This window comes from Cygnus atratus, chromosome 1 (assembly GCF_013377495.2).
Source record: "Cygnus atratus isolate AKBS03 ecotype Queensland, Australia chromosome 1, CAtr_DNAZoo_HiC_assembly, whole genome shotgun sequence".
Classification (NCBI taxonomy): domain Eukaryota; kingdom Metazoa; phylum Chordata; class Aves; order Anseriformes; family Anatidae; genus Cygnus; species Cygnus atratus.
The window spans coordinates 36,439,616-36,458,088 of record NC_066362.1 but is presented as its reverse complement, the minus strand read 5'-3'; the positions used below and the strand labels follow the sequence as shown (position 1 = coordinate 36,458,088).

The window sequence follows — 18,473 nt, the reverse complement described above, 5'->3', positions numbered from 1 at the left end:
TGTCCAAAGAAGGACAACAGAGCTGGCGAAGGGTCTAGAGAACAAATCCTATGAGAAGCAGTTGAGGGTTTATTTAGCCTAGAGAAAAGGAGGCTCAGGGGAGACCTTATTGTTCTCTACAATTACTCCAAAGGAGGTTGTAGTGGGATGGGGATCGGTCTCTCCTCCCAAACAACGAGCGACAGGACAAGAGGAGATGGCCTCAAGTTATGATGGCCTCAAGTTGTGCCAGGGGATGTTGAAGTTGGATATTAAGAAAGATTTCTTCACTGAAAGGGTTGTGATGTATTCGAACAGGCTGTCCAGGGAAGTGGTTGACTCACTATCCCTGGAGGTATTTAAAAAACACGTAGATGCGGTGCTTAGGGACATGGTACAGCTGTAGACTTGGAAGTGCTAGGTTAACAGTTGGACTTGATCATCTTAGAGGTCTTTCCCAACCTAAATTGGGAACTCGTGGACTTGACGATCCTTGTGGGTCCCTTCCAACTCGGGATATTCTGTGATTCTGTATTCTGAATTGATTCTATGAAGGGAATATACAAGTTCCTTCCAGTTCTGTAACAGTTTGAACAGCGGTATTTTCTAAATAATAACATGCTGTGCTCAGGATGTTAGGGAACTAAAGTCAAAGTTGAAAAAGCCTGGAAACCTTGCCCTTGGTGCATTCCCTCCCGCCCAGCTCAGAACTCATGTCCAAGGGGTCAGATTTTCTTGAGAAGCATGCTGTTATCAGAAAGCCAGCTAACACAAGAAGAGCAGGGTGGGCAATCAGCTTTTCTGCTGGTCTGGTATAAACCAGATTTTTTTTTTCCCCCAAATACTGCAAGTCACTGAATTACTTCCAAGTGCTCATTTCCTGTTTGGAAATTAAACAGAAGTGTATTCTTAGTCTAGTCTGCTTTTTCTGTTTTACAGAACTTGCACACGAAACATTAACAGTTGAAACTAACTTGGAATTTCCCATAATGAAACAGGCCCCCCAAAAGGCATGACTTGCCCTTCCTTGATCCTGCACATGTATGTTGTTCCATCAGCTGTCAAGGTGGTTCTTGCAGGAATGCTAACCACGTTTCATGAACAACTCTTGCCACCAATTTAGTGGCAGATACAGAAAAACAAATATGGTTTATCCAAATGATGCCTAGACTGATGTTTTAGAATACAGGTTGGTGTCTGGCATAGTAAACGCCTAGAGCATACACCCAAAACTACTCAAAAATTTTAAGTTAGCTGCTGCGGCCTGAGGGTTCACAACATTCAGGTAAGTTCCTGACTTTTGGAAATGGAAAGATGGTTCCTGACTCTGCCGGCATTGATACATACAAGTTAACTGGCATGTTCTCCAGATGATTCTCAGATCAAGAGAAAAGACCGCTTTTACGGATGGCTTCTACCAGCTACTGGCATATTGTTGAAACATACTTAGTCATTTATAGCTTGCATATAATAGCTTGACTTAAAGAACAACTAAAGCTTTGTTAACCATACCTTGCACCCTCGGCATACTTCTCATCTGAAATCAAACTATTTGCCAACCTAATCACATACACTGGTACAGTCTGCATTTTAGAAGGTCAAGGAAAGCATTCATTTCTTTCAGACTGGGATAAGAACATAAACCTCCTTCCTTTTGACATACACAGTTGAATAAAGTATTTCCTCTTGCACTGAGGTGCTTTTTGTTTTGTAAATTATTGCAAGGATGTGGAAAAAAAGTAAATCCTCTGTAAGACACCTCATGGAAGAGAAATGGGTCAGAGGGTGCAATACAGAATTGGATTAGGAATCCCACTAGGACTATAATTCAGCAGTTCAGTAATAGAGCTAACACAACACCCAAAAGAAAAGATCTAAAACATGAATATGTTAGATACAAGTTGTAATGTTCAAATAGCTGACTGGACAGAGGCGCTAAGGAGAAGTTGAAAGAGAACAACTAGTTTATAAAGTTTAGCTTAAACGTACTTTCTAATACTGACCCAATCTATGTCAAGCAACACTGAAGCCTACAGCACATGCATAGCCTATAAGGAGGGACTATTTCGAAGAAAGAAACATCCTAGTTACCAGTTCCATTAACGGGATACACTTTGAACAGCTAACGTTTGGAAACAATAAAACCAATGCAGTATACCCATAAATATTACAGTGAAGCTTCAGGACTGGATTTCAGCACTAGTCAGACCAACCAATATAGCTCACGAAGTCTCCTTTGTAGCAAGGACAATTGATGTCACCCAAAACTCTCATTAAATCTTTTTTTTTAAATTTTTTTCTAGTGAAGGAGCTATGAATTTGCCTCAAAACACCTAAAAGTTCGGTCATTCACCTTACTGCAAGCTGGAATCTATGAAAGAAGCAACAGCTGGGGTTTCTGCCCATAATAGTCATAAAGCCTTAAAGCCACTGAAAACAGTTTTTAGAGTAGTTCTCTAAGCTAGGGATAACAAGATCCTCAACTAAATTAACTAACAGCTTTTCAACTAATAAGGCAAGAAGCTAAAATAATTAAGCAGGTCTAGAAACAGAAATGAAACAGATCGGAAGATGTATATCTGAAGTTAGCAATCACTTGTGTCTCTGCTGTTTTCTTCCTACTTCCTATTATTCCCTATTCTTATCGATAGCTTTTGTTTTGCGTTCAGCTTCTCATATTCCTCAGTCTCAATTAGCATGTTATTTTTACTTTGTCAGGCAGCATAGCATCCTCTTTTCTCCATTATGTAATCATATCAGGGAATAAATTACTTCAGAGGTTTCTGGAGTCCCTGCCCTGGACAAACCAGATTTCAAAGACCAGAAAGGTGTAGCTGGCATAACCTATGTGTTAGTGCCCTAAATGTCAGACCCCAACTCCTAACATGATCTAGTCCACAGCCAGTGAGGATATAACATGACAGAAGGTGAAGCTTTAAAAGGCTACAATTACTTATTTATTCTACCTTAACTCCTGGCACATGAAGCAAAGTTTGTTACTCATTCAAATACACTATATACTTACACTTCTTTCAAGGTATGCATGTTTACTCTGTTCTTCCAAACCCCTCTCAGAGAGCAAAAGTAGACACTTCCAAATCAATACAAAAATAGAGTGAGATTTTTTTTTAAACTTACATAACTGGGTCGAACATATTGCGAATCTTTAGACATGGTGTCAAGCTGTTTGGCGGCGAATTTCTTCTATCTAGATGAAATGCTATAAAATAAACAAATTTAATAGGTATTATGGAAGTCAATAAATACATCTAGCTAACCATTTGATACATTAAAAACAGAAAGGTATTACTCAAAATAATACTTTCATCCACACATGAAAAACCTTCAAGCAAATAAGTCTCCCTAGTCTTCTACCACACTGACAAAAGCAGATCATACCCAGTAATTGATTTTTTTTTTTTTAATATTTATAACTTCTAGTTGTAATGCAATCTAGTTGATAACGCATTCACTTATGTTTGGGCCATAGTAAATGGAAGGAATGGAAGGTATTTTAAATACTATGCAGTTGAAAAGAAAGCGTTGGCATTGTGTCTCTGTGAAAAGATGGATATTCTTAACTTCTGGAGCAAATCTTTGGAGCTGCAGGTTAACCAGTTTTAAGTACCTAATAAATTTTCATTTCTTCCACTTCTGGGGCAGTCTACTGTCCGCTTGCCTAAGAGACACGGAGATGGATGTTTCATTCCATCTGAGTTTCAATAACAACTGTCAAGTAGCCCTCTACAAGGATGGAGCTTGCATAACCTTAGATACTCCACATGCACATTGAGAAACTTAAAAAACACAAAATGAAATGCAGAAGACATAACAGATGCAAGAAAAATGGAAATTAAAGATAACAGCAGAGTAACTCTTTCAAAGCTGAACAGTCCCATGAAATATCTAAGCTTCTAAAATGAATACTATCTTCTTTCTGAAGTTCTCAAGTTCTCCCTTTGGGAGTTGCAACAGAAGATTGCATCGTAAGAAAAGGAATACAGGACCCTTCAGATTCAAATAAGGTACTTCCATGCCATGAGAAGACCCAACAAAGTGCATAACCTGGTGAAACAACTTTCAAGGCTTGAAGGAAGTTTTACTTTGAAGATCTGGAGGTGAGTAGATGGAAGAGTTTAAACATAAGACTACAAATCTCAACAAGACGTAATGATGCACCAAGCTGAGGCTAACGCTTCTCCTTTTTTGGTCCCTACCTTGTTGAAGTTTGACAGATTCAAGATGTCACATTTCAAGTGTTAGAAGTCTAAGTTTTAGGCAGCAGTGCTTCTTACTGCTGACCTTTAAAAACAAAATCTTGGAAGTATACCCAACATATATGAACACCACTGCTCTTCCATAATCCACCAAAAAACACCTATTGTCAGTCACACAGAAGATACTGCATGTGAAAGGCAAGCACTGACCACGAGAAAGTTCACTGCCTGAAGATACAGCATAGACGACTTAGTTCTTACATAAATTTAAGGCAAAAAATAATAAAAAAGCAAAACCCAAACATGCAATTACCAAATAGAAGTTAGAAAATGTGGGCTCTGAATCTAACCTTAACCTCCACAAATAACTAGAAATGCTGTAATAAGAAGATATACACACATTATCCAAGTCACCAACACCTACAATTGTCCAGTTTTTCTTGGGAATGTTTTTCTAAATATGCTGGTGACACTGCATCTATCTCTGAGCTGCCTATAGCTTAAGGACAAGTCCTTTTTTCAATAGCACATGGTTTTGTAAAGTTTTTTGCCCTTGATTACAAATTGTATGTAGGGTATACAATAAAAACTTTACAGAACTAAGCAACATTGAAAAATAGATGGACTTACCTTACTCAGGTAGGTTGGCTCCAGCAGATCAAGGGAAGGTGAAATGTCACCAGCATATTGTACACTGGGGCACCACACCACACTGGAGAAGGTGATCTGGGGTAGCCTAGTCATGGGCCTGGACCTGAAAAGGCGTGGGGTTGAGGAAATTATGTGCTGATTGTTAATAGCTAGGTTTATTCAGCACATCCTTTTAATCCAATGATAAAGAATGGTGAGATTATTTGCAGAGACCCTTGGCGCACAGGACCAACATTTCTGCGAAGTTGTTTTTGAACTCCAAAAAAAATACTGTAATTTAAGAAGGCAGCTAAGCTATGCAAAAATAACCAAAAAATTTGTTTTTTAATGTAGATATCTATAAAACCAAGCTCTATCAGCTCCAATTTCTGATCACCTTCCAAACAAAAGCCCATGAGGATCTCAGGTGCTTACAAAAAGCTCCATCTACGTTGCATGGAAAAAATAACTACAGAAATCACCGATACACAAAATAATTGCTACCATAGGCATTAAAACATATACTAGAAATCCCAGAAATCAGACTGAAAAGGGAGGCTAAACCAAGAAACGGGCAAAGTACTGTACCTATGTAGCAAAATTCAAAATAGTGTAGTAAACAGATACGCAGTGAAGTTCAAGAGATGTCTGTAACAATTAATTCTACTCCCTCCCCACAAAAGAGCAAGTTTCAGTTACTAGGTGACAAATCTATTCTGATCACAGTACTAATTATTTAAAAATTTACACTGGCATGGAACATACAAAATATTCTCACAACAGAGTTCCTCCAAGTAAGAGCATATGCAAGCATTCTTGCAGGACAACAGTCCAAGCTACATCATAATTCAGCATCTCATCTGTTGTTTCTTTTCTTGAATAGGTCTCAGCAGTTAAGATTACCAGCTGAGGGTGAAAAGGTGGATAAGGAAAGGAAAATAAACAATTTTATACAGTAAACCAGTGACAAGAAAACATTTAGGACTTCCATAAATTCCTCTTTAGGACTAGCAAGAACCTTCAAGAGAAGCAAGGAACTTTGTATCTCAATCATAATGTGCTTTATTACCTTAAACTGAATGTGACAGTATCATGGGCGTTCAGACAGCAGCCGCTAATGGTGACCACTGTCAACAAGCCCTGTACCACTGTGACTGGAATATGTCTATGATGGAAGAAGGGGCAATTGCACAGACTTCAAAACGAACACCTAAGAAAACATGGTACAGCTTGCTCTACCTCTTGATTCACTAGTGTATTATTGCAAAAAAGATTCCCTGTCATCTCCACCACGACTTATAAAACTGCCCAACAGATCTTCAGACGTGGATTTGATGCACATAAGATTGAAGACTTTCACAAGATGCAGATAAATACATTTCTGAGAAACAGATTTATTCACTTTAAGTCCCAGATCACTTATTTATGAAATACTAACCCTTCTTATCAAAGTCAAGAGAAAAAAGATTAAATGCTTAGTTGAATGCACTGAAGTTATACACTTTCACACAACACACAAGACTTCATTAGAGAGAAAAGATATTGACATTGAAGTATTACTACTAAATGTTGTTAAGAAAGGACAATGTGGTTGATGAGGTTTAATTCAGCTAAGTTCAGCTACAGAAAACTAAGGTGGAAAGGATACAGCATTCTCCCTCAAGTATATTTTCCACAATTTTCTTGCAGTAAAGAGAGCCTTTTCAACACGGAGAAAGGATTGTATTCTCACGAGTGAGGGAGGAGGGCTATCGTTCACTCAAGGTAACAGATTATCTTGCATTCTGCAGGATGAAATATCACCCTAGATGTGGTAACCCAGGGTGAATCCAGAGGTTCAGAGAACCTTATCTCGTCTCCAGAGCTGTAAAGCAACTTTAGCTATCACTTAGTTTAGCTACTTTGCAGCTCACCCTACATATTTTTCCTTAGAACTTCTGTTATTGAAGACATGCTTCTTTCAAAAGCAAATTCAACACTAAAAATATTTCTTTCACTGCTCTAATTAAATTATAATTTTGCATGAACAAGATTTTTGAATTGACAATTACCCTATACATTTTTTTCAGAATACTGCTCATATTTGTCCATCTTACAGTGAGTTTACCTACCCATTCTTTTTTTTGACAAATATGTTAACCATACCAGGAGATGGTATCTCACAGTAAGATCACCATCACCAGACAGACTGGAAAAAACAAAACACAAGCTATCACTTGTGAAAGTGCAGGCTGCACCCTGAAGGACTGAACAAAATGCAACAACACTTGAACTCTGGATGCTAACGCAGATACAGCAGAGCCTAGATCCTCACACATGCTACAGGTCCCATACTTAAAATGCACGGTATCATACATCAATAACCCAGCACACGTTGACAGGTCAATAGGCTTTCTTCTTCAATTCCACATACTCTTAAGTATTGTGTTCTGCTACAGACCTACACCAGATCTCAAGGTTGGTTTTTTTTTTTTAAACTGTGATGCTAACTGGGTACTAAGATGCACAGAAACCAAAAAACTTTGCTCCTTCAGCAACTCCCAGGCTCTTCTGTTATAGCCAAAGTATACTATTTCAACTCTTCAAAGGCTGAACTACAAACGTAACAAGAACTAGGAAAATAGCTGTTGAAAGAATTGAAACAGGATAGCACTTAACATATCGTATGCAGCAGTAAAAGCATAGAAGGAACCTATCAAATATGTATTCTAGCTAAAAGCCACAGCTGACAGGTAAAACTATTCTGTCTACGTCTACAGTATGTGGCGGTAGGTATTAGATGCTCAGATTCATATGATACCTAACATTAGCTACTATAGTAGCTTTCTAAGAAGTTTTGGAAGCTACAACTCTGTTGGAGTCTTGAATTAATATTTCATGTAGCAAAGCAACACCTGGGCTATCACAACTGAGAAGTCTTCCACATGAGGGAAAATCCAGACTGATTTCTGATACAGGACAGAATTTTATGAAGTGATTTATATCGCAATCACACACGACAAGAAAAATTGAGAGCGCAAATGAGCAGTAAATGAGAAATTCCAGAACTGGAGCATCATGGTTCACAGCCTGTATTGATGAATATACAACATAAAATATTTGGCACTGCAATATACATAACTTGCAGACACAATTCATTTTAAACGTCTGAAAATTAACCATGACAGTATTACAGAGGTGGAACAGAAAAAGCTGTAAACATCCACCACTTCTGTACTGTACTTAAAATACTCACATATCCCTGATAGACAACGTCCTGAAAAAAAAAGCTCTGCAACTCTCATAAAAAGTTACTACTCACTTCTTACTAAAATTTTGAAAAACTGAAATGAATGATATAGTTGTCACAGCAGAATGCTATGCTATTATTATTTCAAGACAGTAACTGCAAAGCCTCAAGCCTGTAGTATTATTTACAAGGTTAAAAAAACAGCTCGTTTCCAATGAATGATTAAAAATGAGAAGTATAAAGCTAAAAACAATGGCATAACTTCGATATTTAATCATACCCCAACATAACATTTTGCAGAGAAGCAAGAAACTCAGACCCTCATCAAATAACACTTCAAGTATTTGCGAACGTCTCAAAAAATATTCGCTGGTTTTGATGGGAAAGAATTGCTTGGTTTTGCTTTGAACATACAAAAAGCAAAACTTAAGACCCAAGGGATGAAAGCATACACGTAACATATGGACATGTACAAATGCCCTGGGACAAAACTGAAATGTTAGCAGTCCTTTTATTCAGGCAATCAGGTCTGCTTCAGTATAACTGTTCCAGGCCACAAAGAAGCTTCTTCTGTCTGGAAAGGCAATAATTACATTTGAAGAGGTCACTCTAAACTATACCCTCTTTTATAGGGAACAATAAAAATATTGTTTCTTACAAATAGAAATGTATACCAATAAAAACAAAAAGACTTAAGCTGGTTACTATATGCATTAGTTAAACCAAGATCAAAATTAGCATGCTCCAGAAGAGCATAAAACTAGAGTATAATTGCTTGTCAGTAGGAATTTTGCTTAAGTGCCCAAAAAGAGCAAGAAGTCTGTTTGTTGTTTTTAACAAAGCTTCTTTCAACATCTAGTTCAATGTCATAGAAGTAACGCATGATTCAACCTTGGTAACATCCAATTAACAAAGTAAGTTGAACTAAAAACTGTAGAAGCAGCAGCTCCTTCTTCCCTTGCCATCAAAATAAGCCACCAAATTTATAAACTAGGATTCTGTACAGAGCTTACAACAGTCACACTGATGGAAGAATACAGACTTCAAGAAGAACATAATATGCAAGACAAATTCTTGTAGACTCTCAAGATTTAAACAATTGGCAAAGATTTCACTTTAAACATTTAACTTCCCTATACAGATTTTGATAGAAACGATCATTCTTTTATGTTGCAACCCAGAATTCAAGACTTCTGGCTTAAGTTTTCCGTTGACTAAAGCTTAACATGAAAAAAAAATAGAACTATGAAAAGATGACCACGGCAGACAAATGCAGCTCACTGGATTCTTGCCACTTGGCTCCATGATAAAGTTTAAGTGACAGACCATCACGAAATTCACATGACAACCTGCTCTAATAAAGCAAGTGCTTTTTTGTGCCAAAGAGCTTGAAATATGAATGCAGAATAAGAAGAACCAGAACACTGCTAGAAGATGCTCAAAATCTACATTCTGCTGATTGAGAAGTCTTATATTTTGAAAGGGAATCTGCTGGGATATGTACACTGCTCTTCCTCCAAACTTTGCCTTAAGGTACTTGACTGATAACTAAATGGTAGGAAATTCTGGTCTAAAAGCTCTGATTTACCTACTGTCAGATAAAAATGATTTCATAATTTCCAACGAGCATAAGGGATGTCAAAATTCAACCAATTAAAGGAAAGGACTTGGATGGGGTTTTTGTTTTTTAATTCATGGAAAAGAACAAGGAACTCATTTTGCCTGTATACCCTTAGTTATACTAGAAAAGCTTATTTTGCTTGAAAACAAGGCAGACGCTGAATGCACATAACAAGTAAATCTACTGAATGAGATGACAAAAATGGCAGTTCATAATGATAGCTGAAGTTATGAGAGAAAATGTCTTCCATTCTCAAGTGACAAAATACCTCTTAGAAGTTAGAAGCAGAAATTAAAACAATTATATTTGCAATACCTTGGCCTTGCCACACTTTCGATGGTATTACTAAGATTTTGTCACATGGTACAGAAGGTTGCATCCATTTCCATACCAAGAACTCAGCATCACCTATTCTTTGTGTCTCCGTGTGAATTCTAGATTCATTTGCTGCAAGAAAGTCAACTGCTCTATTCCAGACTTTCTTCATTTTCCTCCTTAAAAAATGAAGAAAGAATTACAATGTTAGCATTATAGCAACCTGCACAGCTGACATCCATCACTTAAAAGAAAACCAGTGTTTTTTCCCCAAATGTATATAAGAATATTACACCATGTAACCTACTAACATTAAATTAATTTACCAATTTGGTTTTTACGAAGTTATATGCTTTATTCCATGCAATAAAATTCAGTATGTATGGCGGGTACATACCTTTCCTGAGATGGTATTAGAGAATCACGCACATGTAAAACAGGCATATAAGGCTGCAAGTCTTTATTTTCAGAACATGCCTCACTGTGACTTCTTAGAACATCTGAGAACACCGTAAGAAAAACATATAATTATGTAGTTTATACAAAGAAAAATATCAATTGTGACTATGCACAGCTACTCCGAAGCCCCCTTCCAAATTTCAGTAATTTATAGTTTTGAAGCATTTTTACTCCTAACCATGCTGAAGGCAAATCAAGAAAGCTAACCACACATCCAATGCCTCCAAGTACCCCAAAAGAACTTTGGAACACAGGAAAAAGAGTTCTTACAGTTATTCGATTGCTACTTTTAATTGCTAACAAAGACAGCCACCTTCGGAAATCAAGTGCTTTCCACCTACCCCAACAAAACTTGACTGACAAACAAAGTATGAAAACGTTAAAGCAAGAAAACAGCTCTACTACCTCTGTATTTATGACGACTGTCATAGCTGAAAGCAGTACAACAATTTAAGTAAAAATACATCCCCCAAAATAGCACTAAAAGCTATGAACACACACTACTAAAACCACTGTAGTTTGAAGTGGAGAGGCAGAATATCAGAATTCTACCATGCATTCTGTTTTAGCAACATTTTTAGGCGTTGGTGTTTTGCATAGAGATTGCTTCCTGTATCTGTTTTGTCTTTTAGCATTGTTGCCACATGTCTAGTCAACAAACATCACATTTGTAGTTCTTTCAATATAGATAAAATACTGCCATGCCAATGTGGATTTATTATAGCTATTACTTAGATTTAAATCTCCATAAGAAAAACTTTGATTAGGTTTAGTGTACAATGTATAAAAAAACACAAAGCAGGCATTTTTCCAAGAGCTGCCACAGCATGATGACAACTGAACAGGCAGAAAACCCAATTGATTGAATTAAGGCAAGTACTTTGAAAGCTTATACAGTGCTGATACATCACATATGAGAATAAAGAAGCCATACCTATGATTTTTACCACCATATCATACATCTGCCTTGTTTCCTCTTCCTCTTTTGCCCAACGATATTTCATGTAGTGCAAGACTCCCCAGACCATTGCTACACCTGCATTAAGATGTAAAACACTCTTTAAACAGTATCAGAACATCAGTTCTGATCAAATTTTCAGTTTCTGAATCAGTTCTGAATCAATTTTTACAAATTTTACACCACATTTACACCACATTTACAAATTTTACACCACATATTTCGAAGGTCAGTTGAACTAGCTAGCATTTTAAATTCAAAATTCAAAGCTAGTGATGCATACTGTACTTGCTGTTAGTATTTTTATATTTTACTAGCATAGCAACACCAACTCAACCTTTGAAGAGCAGCTACCTTTACGAAAATGTTTAATTATTTTAACAATAGCCTGGTATCCAATTGGCATTATTGGGATTTTGAAATTTAACCCGTTTGTGATGAAAAGCACTAAAATAATTACCTTGAAAATATTCAAAATCGTATTAAAAGTTGTATAAACTCGCAATTCAGAACATGTTCAGATTTAAAAATGCATAATATTCACTAACTTAAGGACAAGTCACATGCTTTATTTATACAGGTCAAAACTAATTAATTTGGACTGCTTCAGTTCAGCTACAAATTTGTATTTCTTGCAATGATAAACGTTCCTTTTCTATTAGTTTAAAGATTATTCCCCAAAAAGGACAATCTAGTTAAGAAGGCCAACAGCATAAGCTGAAAATCAAAATCTTATTTCTTGCATCTCAAACTGAGGGCACCATTCACCCATGGTTTCAAGCAAAAAAATACCTACACAAACAAATTGTAGTTGCATAGTTTGCTTCATACCCCAGTGATCACACAGCAGCGTTAACTGATAGCTAAAAAGAGACTGAGGGACATCATCACTTTAGGCCAAAATGGCTATTAATTAATGAAAATAGATCCAGCTTTTAGACAATGCTCTGTTTCTGGAAAGGTACTTCATATTAATCTCAAATACAGATGAGAAAGTTGGAACACTGAGCAATTTGCTCAGCATGACTGATGAGACTGGTGGTTGACTCGGATACTAAGTTTTGTCTCCACATTCCAGGACAACTCGTACCCACTATTATCAGGAAGATAGACATTTGGGTCAGCTTGCCTTCAATTATTTTGGTTTGTCAGAAGGCTAGTGAAGGGGGTCTTCTATTTTTAACTACGAGGTTGTTAAAATACTGGAATACATGATCCCCTGAATATTCAACACGTGCATGAGATCAATACTGTATCTTCAGTATTTCTAACTGGCCACACAGAAATGACTGAAGTGCTTACGCTCAGCTGGAACACATCGTTATCCTGAATCATTTTGAATATGGCCAAGAATTAAATACACTTGAAACTACTTGAAACTTAACTAGAGAACTATCACAGATCAAATGAGGAAGTCTTAGTGAAGGATTAAATACCTTTTCTACAACAGAGACATACAGGTAAGAATTTTTGGAGACAACCAAGTAATTCAATTTTCCTAGAAGAAGAAACGTAGCTACAGAGAAGACAATTTTTTTAAAGTTTACAAAACAACAGTGAAATAGCCTTGAAATTAAGGCCATCACATCTTTTTCCTGAGCTTTTTCCTCCCCCAAAATCCATTCAATTTGAATTTTTTTAAATGCAAAAGATACTGCTTTGGCAGGAAAAGGCCGAAGTTCCCAGAGAAGGGATTGGTTCAGCTGACTACAGCAAAAGATGATAGCAAGTAATGTGAAAATATAGTGGTATGAAAGCGCAAAACAGACTGTGTTGTAACCAGGATAGTGACAGAAGCTCTAAGTCATATGGCTGAATAACAATTTCCAGTAAACATGCTGCTCTTTCCACCATGAATATACACAAGTTATAACAAAAAGGTGATTGTTTAAACAACTTACCCAAGAGCAATATTGATAATCTATGAGTTACATTAATAAACGCACGGCGAAAACGACACCTGAAAGACATCTTTGGACTAGTGGATTCCAGGTACTTCACATCTGTCACATTAACGACATCCATCTCATTAGGGTCACTGCCAATACACCTGTTAAAAAATATGGCATTAATGTCATTTACAAAAAAGATACAGTCTGTCAGAACACACAGTTTTATAATAAAGACCACTTACTTTATGCCAACATCTTCCCCACTATCCAAGATCCATTGTAGTGCTGTGTTAAGTACACTTTCATATTCTGGATCTAAATTCTGTCAAAAGACAAACATTAGTGAGTAATTCTCTAAATAACCAGAAAGTTACCATGCCACAATAAAATACAGATACTGCACAGATTAGTAGTCAAACCTGTGTGGCTTTGATCTTGAAGCTTCGGTTTTTGCATAACTGTTCAATAGGCAAAGCAAATCCATACATGCTAGGAGCAGCTATGGGACTTACTAATATTCTTCAAATTAAGGACTATATGAAAACTCTAGTCATGATCACACTTAATTCTAACCTACAGAGGAAAACTAACATACAGAGGAAAAAAATTCAGCCACTAGGCGGTGCTCATTGAAAATCTATTTCAGGAATAAAACTCAAACTAGACATAAACTTAGCTGAAAATAGCTCCTAAAAAATCAGCTGAGGTAATTTTTTACATGATTTTCCTCAAGCTTCTTAACTGGCATTTTCAAATAATCTTATGTTTGTAGTTCAAGAACTGATATCACTACATAGGAATTTACATATTTAACTGCTATCAGTTATCACAGGAGAACATTCACTGCAACCTGAGCAGCACCTCCAGAGTTCACCTTACATCCTTTTGTATAAAGAGGAAAGCAAAATAAGGTTACTGTATTTGAACTGAAACCGTCCAGAAAGGTTTTATCTCCATCTTAATTTTTTAATGAGGCTCAAAGGAAAAGTCCTCAAGAAAAAAAAAATAGGAACAGCTAACTTATTTTCACTTTGAGAAAAAAGTTCTATCACCGAACACTGAAATTCTGCAAAAAACAATTGCATTTATACTCCCAAAATTAGGAGCTGCAGGGTTAAATAAGGTTTTGTATGAAGTGACAAGTTTTCAAGTGACAGATTTTCATATGAAATTTGAATTTATAACTATTTTTTTTTTTTTTAGCTCTGATAACCAGTATTCTTTTAACCAATGGTCTTGCCTATTGTGTTATCTGGTATCAACCTATTTTTTTCATGTAGTCCCAGAATGCACTGTTATTTTTAACTGATATAGAACATCATTGCCAATCCATAACTATAATCTGAAATAAACCAGTTTTAGCAGCTTCTTTGGGAAACTCTTAACATCGTTTCCTTTTTGTTTACTACGTAAATGTTTGCCAAAATGCAGTATTTTTGTACATTTATATATTAAAAGTCTTATCAGCTTAACCTCCCTCCCAAAACATGCAAGTAGCTTCCTACTGAAGGGTAGTCTAATGTGTGCTAAAATAAACTCTACAGCTGCTAAGAAAAGACAAGAAATCATCTTTTATTTAGGGAGGCAGGGCAGAGATATCCTAATATTGCAGGCCTACCAAATTACCATAAAGGCCCTTCTGGACCGTTTCTATTTACAGAATCAAGTGGTGTCCCATACAGCTGCTGCCTGTCAGGCTCACTGCAGACCCATGCTTCAGCCTCTTCTCCCAAAGAAGAGAAGACAACATCTTTTCCTACTAAGAGCTGAAAAATTGTCTCAAAATATTGCATACCAATTTCTGGAGAAGCTTCTAGAAATTTGAGTTTCATAATTTTTTTTTGTTGGTCAACAATCTCCATCAAATGACATTATACCCTGGTGTTTTAACTGAAGGGGGAAAACAACCTTCATGACACTGAAGCACTGTACCTACACTTGCATTGCAATTAAGCCAGTTTTTCTGTTTCCCTTCCCTTTTCCACAAAATCTCCATATCTCACGAAGTGAAAATGCTAAGTAGCATGTATTAAAGAAGTCAATTATAAACATTTCTGAATAATACTTGACTTAGTATTGAATGTCAGTCACTACATTAAAGTGAAACTACACTAATACGAAACCAGACAGTAAAATTTTAAGTTATACAACTCTTAGATATAACCAATGAAAAATACTGCAATTGCTTACTTTTAAATATGCAGCTGCCTCCTGGACGGTAAGGTTCCTTTGAATAGAGCTTCCACATTCATGTTCCCCTGGTAAAAATAAAATTGTTTATTTTGATCACCTTATTTCTGCACTATATAGAATAAAATCACCTAACACAAGCTAAAGGTTAACGTAATCTACACAAGCAGCAATAGCTAAATAATTCTTTAAAAATATATGGAAAAAAATCAGAACAAAGTGCACCCCCCAATGAAAAAAAGATTGTCACAGCTAATAACGTATACAAATAACATCAATACAAATTCATGTGATCAGAAAATATACGTCAATATTTACACTGAAATTAGAAAAAAAGATCGTATGAAGAACAATCAAAAGAATTAAAAAGTTGCTATACCCTCACTCAACTTCTTCCAAGTAATTTCCATTTACTTTGAAACATGTATTAGCTATTAAACCAAGTTAGTTCTAGTTCTATCATATCCACAGCAGTATTTCCAGCACTATGAATTTACCACATTTCAGTTTGCTCCACGTTAACACAGTAATTCATCACCTTCCTGAACATGCACAACATACCAATATGCCCCCAAACTGCTGGTTTTACCATCTAAGTATTTCAGAAAGTCTGCAGAGGCAGTCAAGAAATAAGGCACAGTCAATCTTCACAGCCACATGCCATCTTCTTCCTGATTTACTTTTACTTAACTGAAGGCATCCGATTTATGCAAAAAAAATCTGGTGACAGTCATGCCAACCTAAAGTCACACAGAAAAGGCGAAGGTCTAACACCAGTTTTATCTAACACCAGGCTGGTAGTTGTGAAAAACTGTCAGAGAATGGCAAATCCTTTTTTTCTTGATCTCTAAAAAATTCTTAGTACCTGTTCCTGCAATTTTACTGTGCTGAAACAATAGAAATGAAAGCCAGCCTGTCACTGAGTCAGGGTTAGGCCTACCTTACCTTCCTGATTCCATACCAAATGATCATTCCCAACGCTACAGCAATGCTAGGAAAGTTTGTATTTTGTATATGCATGAGTATCTTAAACTTTTGCTTACGCTCTTAAAAAGTATTTAAAGTTGAAACTATTCCAGACAGGATTACCCTTTAAATAGAGCAACTACAGATATTTACTACCAACACATCCAAGGCAATCTGACAAAGTCAGCAAACATTAGCAAGTTATGGGAAAGCATCTTCACTTCTCATTCATAGTAGAGTGTTCCACAAAAATACATATTTTTATGAAGCACAAGTCCTTTGCAGACTGCTAGTGATGTTCTGTTTAATACACTTCAACAGACAACTGAATTTTGCCTTGCAAGCATATCACCATAGTAGGGATGTGCTTCTACTGCTGGGTTAGTTTTTCGGAGCGCTCATATGTTCTCTGGCCTAGAACTAAGCTTCCCTGCTTGTGTGCATTTTCAATCAAATACTGAGCAGAAGAGACACTATTTTAAAAGTTGTTTCACTTGATAATTAGCACACAACATCTGAGACTTAGTCAAAGCTCCTCAGGTCTACTGTGACAGTAAAACTGCAGAGGTCACTGGTGAACACTGACAGCACCTTTGCAAAAAAACCACTAAATTTAGAAGTCAGCACAGGAATTGGAGTTACAGGTTATTCTCATAAGGAATTTAGGTAGACATTCACAGAATGACATTGGTTTTGTGCTGCATTAACGCTACAACCTGTACATTTACATGTGCCATCATTTCACGTTTCAAGATTAGCAAATTTGGCAGAACTATACCGTATTCATAGCCTCTGGTATAAACACAGGTTTAGCTCTAGAACAGATGGAGTGACTGCAACAAAACCAAAACGTATCTCTGTAGAAGCCTTACGTATGATCACACCCAGCTATTAGGTTGTATGACATTGACATGTCTGATACATACTCATTCATTTACGCTTTCTTTGTGTTTGGTAAGACCTCAGGTCTTGAAGCATGTCAGTCATATTTTGACTTAACAAAACAGCTTGGGGGAGCAGGAGGAAGAAACTCTTCCGCTAAGGAGTCTGGGGTTTGGGGGGGGGGGGGGGGGGGAGGCTGCTTAGTAAGAATCTAGATAAGTAGGAAAGCCCAAGTATGAATCGAAACAAGAAACAGTAAAAAGGATGATGTTAATACACAGAAAGAAAAAAAAGCAATCAGAAGACAAGATTGTGAAAAAAACAAACATTCTTAAAACAAGCTGCAGGATTCATCTTAGATTTTCACTCTTCTGAGAACACAGCACTACACCTTACAAGCAGACAAATGCTCCCTTAGATGCAGACTAGACTACTTTAATAGTTTTAAATTCTAATCTTCTTTGCCTCCTTCCAGGAATTACACTTATGCAGCATGCAGCCAACACACTGACTTCACAGCTTCTCGTCTCATTTTTAAAAAGCCAGCAGTTTCTTCACAGTACTGCTTTTGAATTTTTTTTTTCCTGACTATACTCCCTCTGAGCAAATTTACCCCTTAAAAATGGTTTTGCTGCTTGAGATCTGACAAAGTTTAAGGCCCATCAGTTCAAATTACTCACATACAATCACAGGGGAAAAAAATAAATAAAAACGTCACTTTCATCCTGCTTCTCACTCCTGATACCAGAAAGCAAATCAGAGTCATGTAGATTGAGTCCTGTACAAAAAGCTGTTGGAGATGCAGTTCTTATTCTAACTCACCTATTGCTGGGAACCATTTAAAGCTATCTTCTGAGAAACTCATGAATTTGAAAGCCTGCAGAAAGTTAGGCAGTTCACAAGTCAGACAACCTTCAGCTTTACCACAAACAGCTGGATGTTCCTGTATGCCATTTCTGTCGCTCCTTTAGCTAGCAGTTCTGCAAATGAAGGCTTACTTCGAATTACTTTGGTGCAATCATTAACCACTTGGCTTGGAAACCCACTTTCCATAGTCTGAGCCAAAAATGTTTCCTAACTGTTCCATTTGAGGCCCTATATCCAGGAACAAAACTGAAGCAGGGCAAAAGTCTTC

The 18,473-nt window shown here is 36.8% G+C and overlaps 1 protein-coding gene across 1 annotated transcript in view; it reads right to left on the bottom strand.

Moving 5' to 3' along the window:
* The window catches only part of LEMD3 (LEM domain containing 3), a 48,931-nt gene that overhangs the window by 4,706 nt on the left and 25,752 nt on the right, over positions 1-18,473 (bottom strand). Inside the window, 7 exon segments of the mRNA XM_035544208.2 lie at positions 3,118-3,199; positions 9,992-10,170; positions 10,389-10,491; positions 11,385-11,486; positions 13,310-13,458; positions 13,543-13,622; positions 15,491-15,558. Coding sequence (XP_035400101.1) covers positions 3,118-3,199; positions 9,992-10,170; positions 10,389-10,491; positions 11,385-11,486; positions 13,310-13,458; positions 13,543-13,622; positions 15,491-15,558 — 763 coding nt within the window.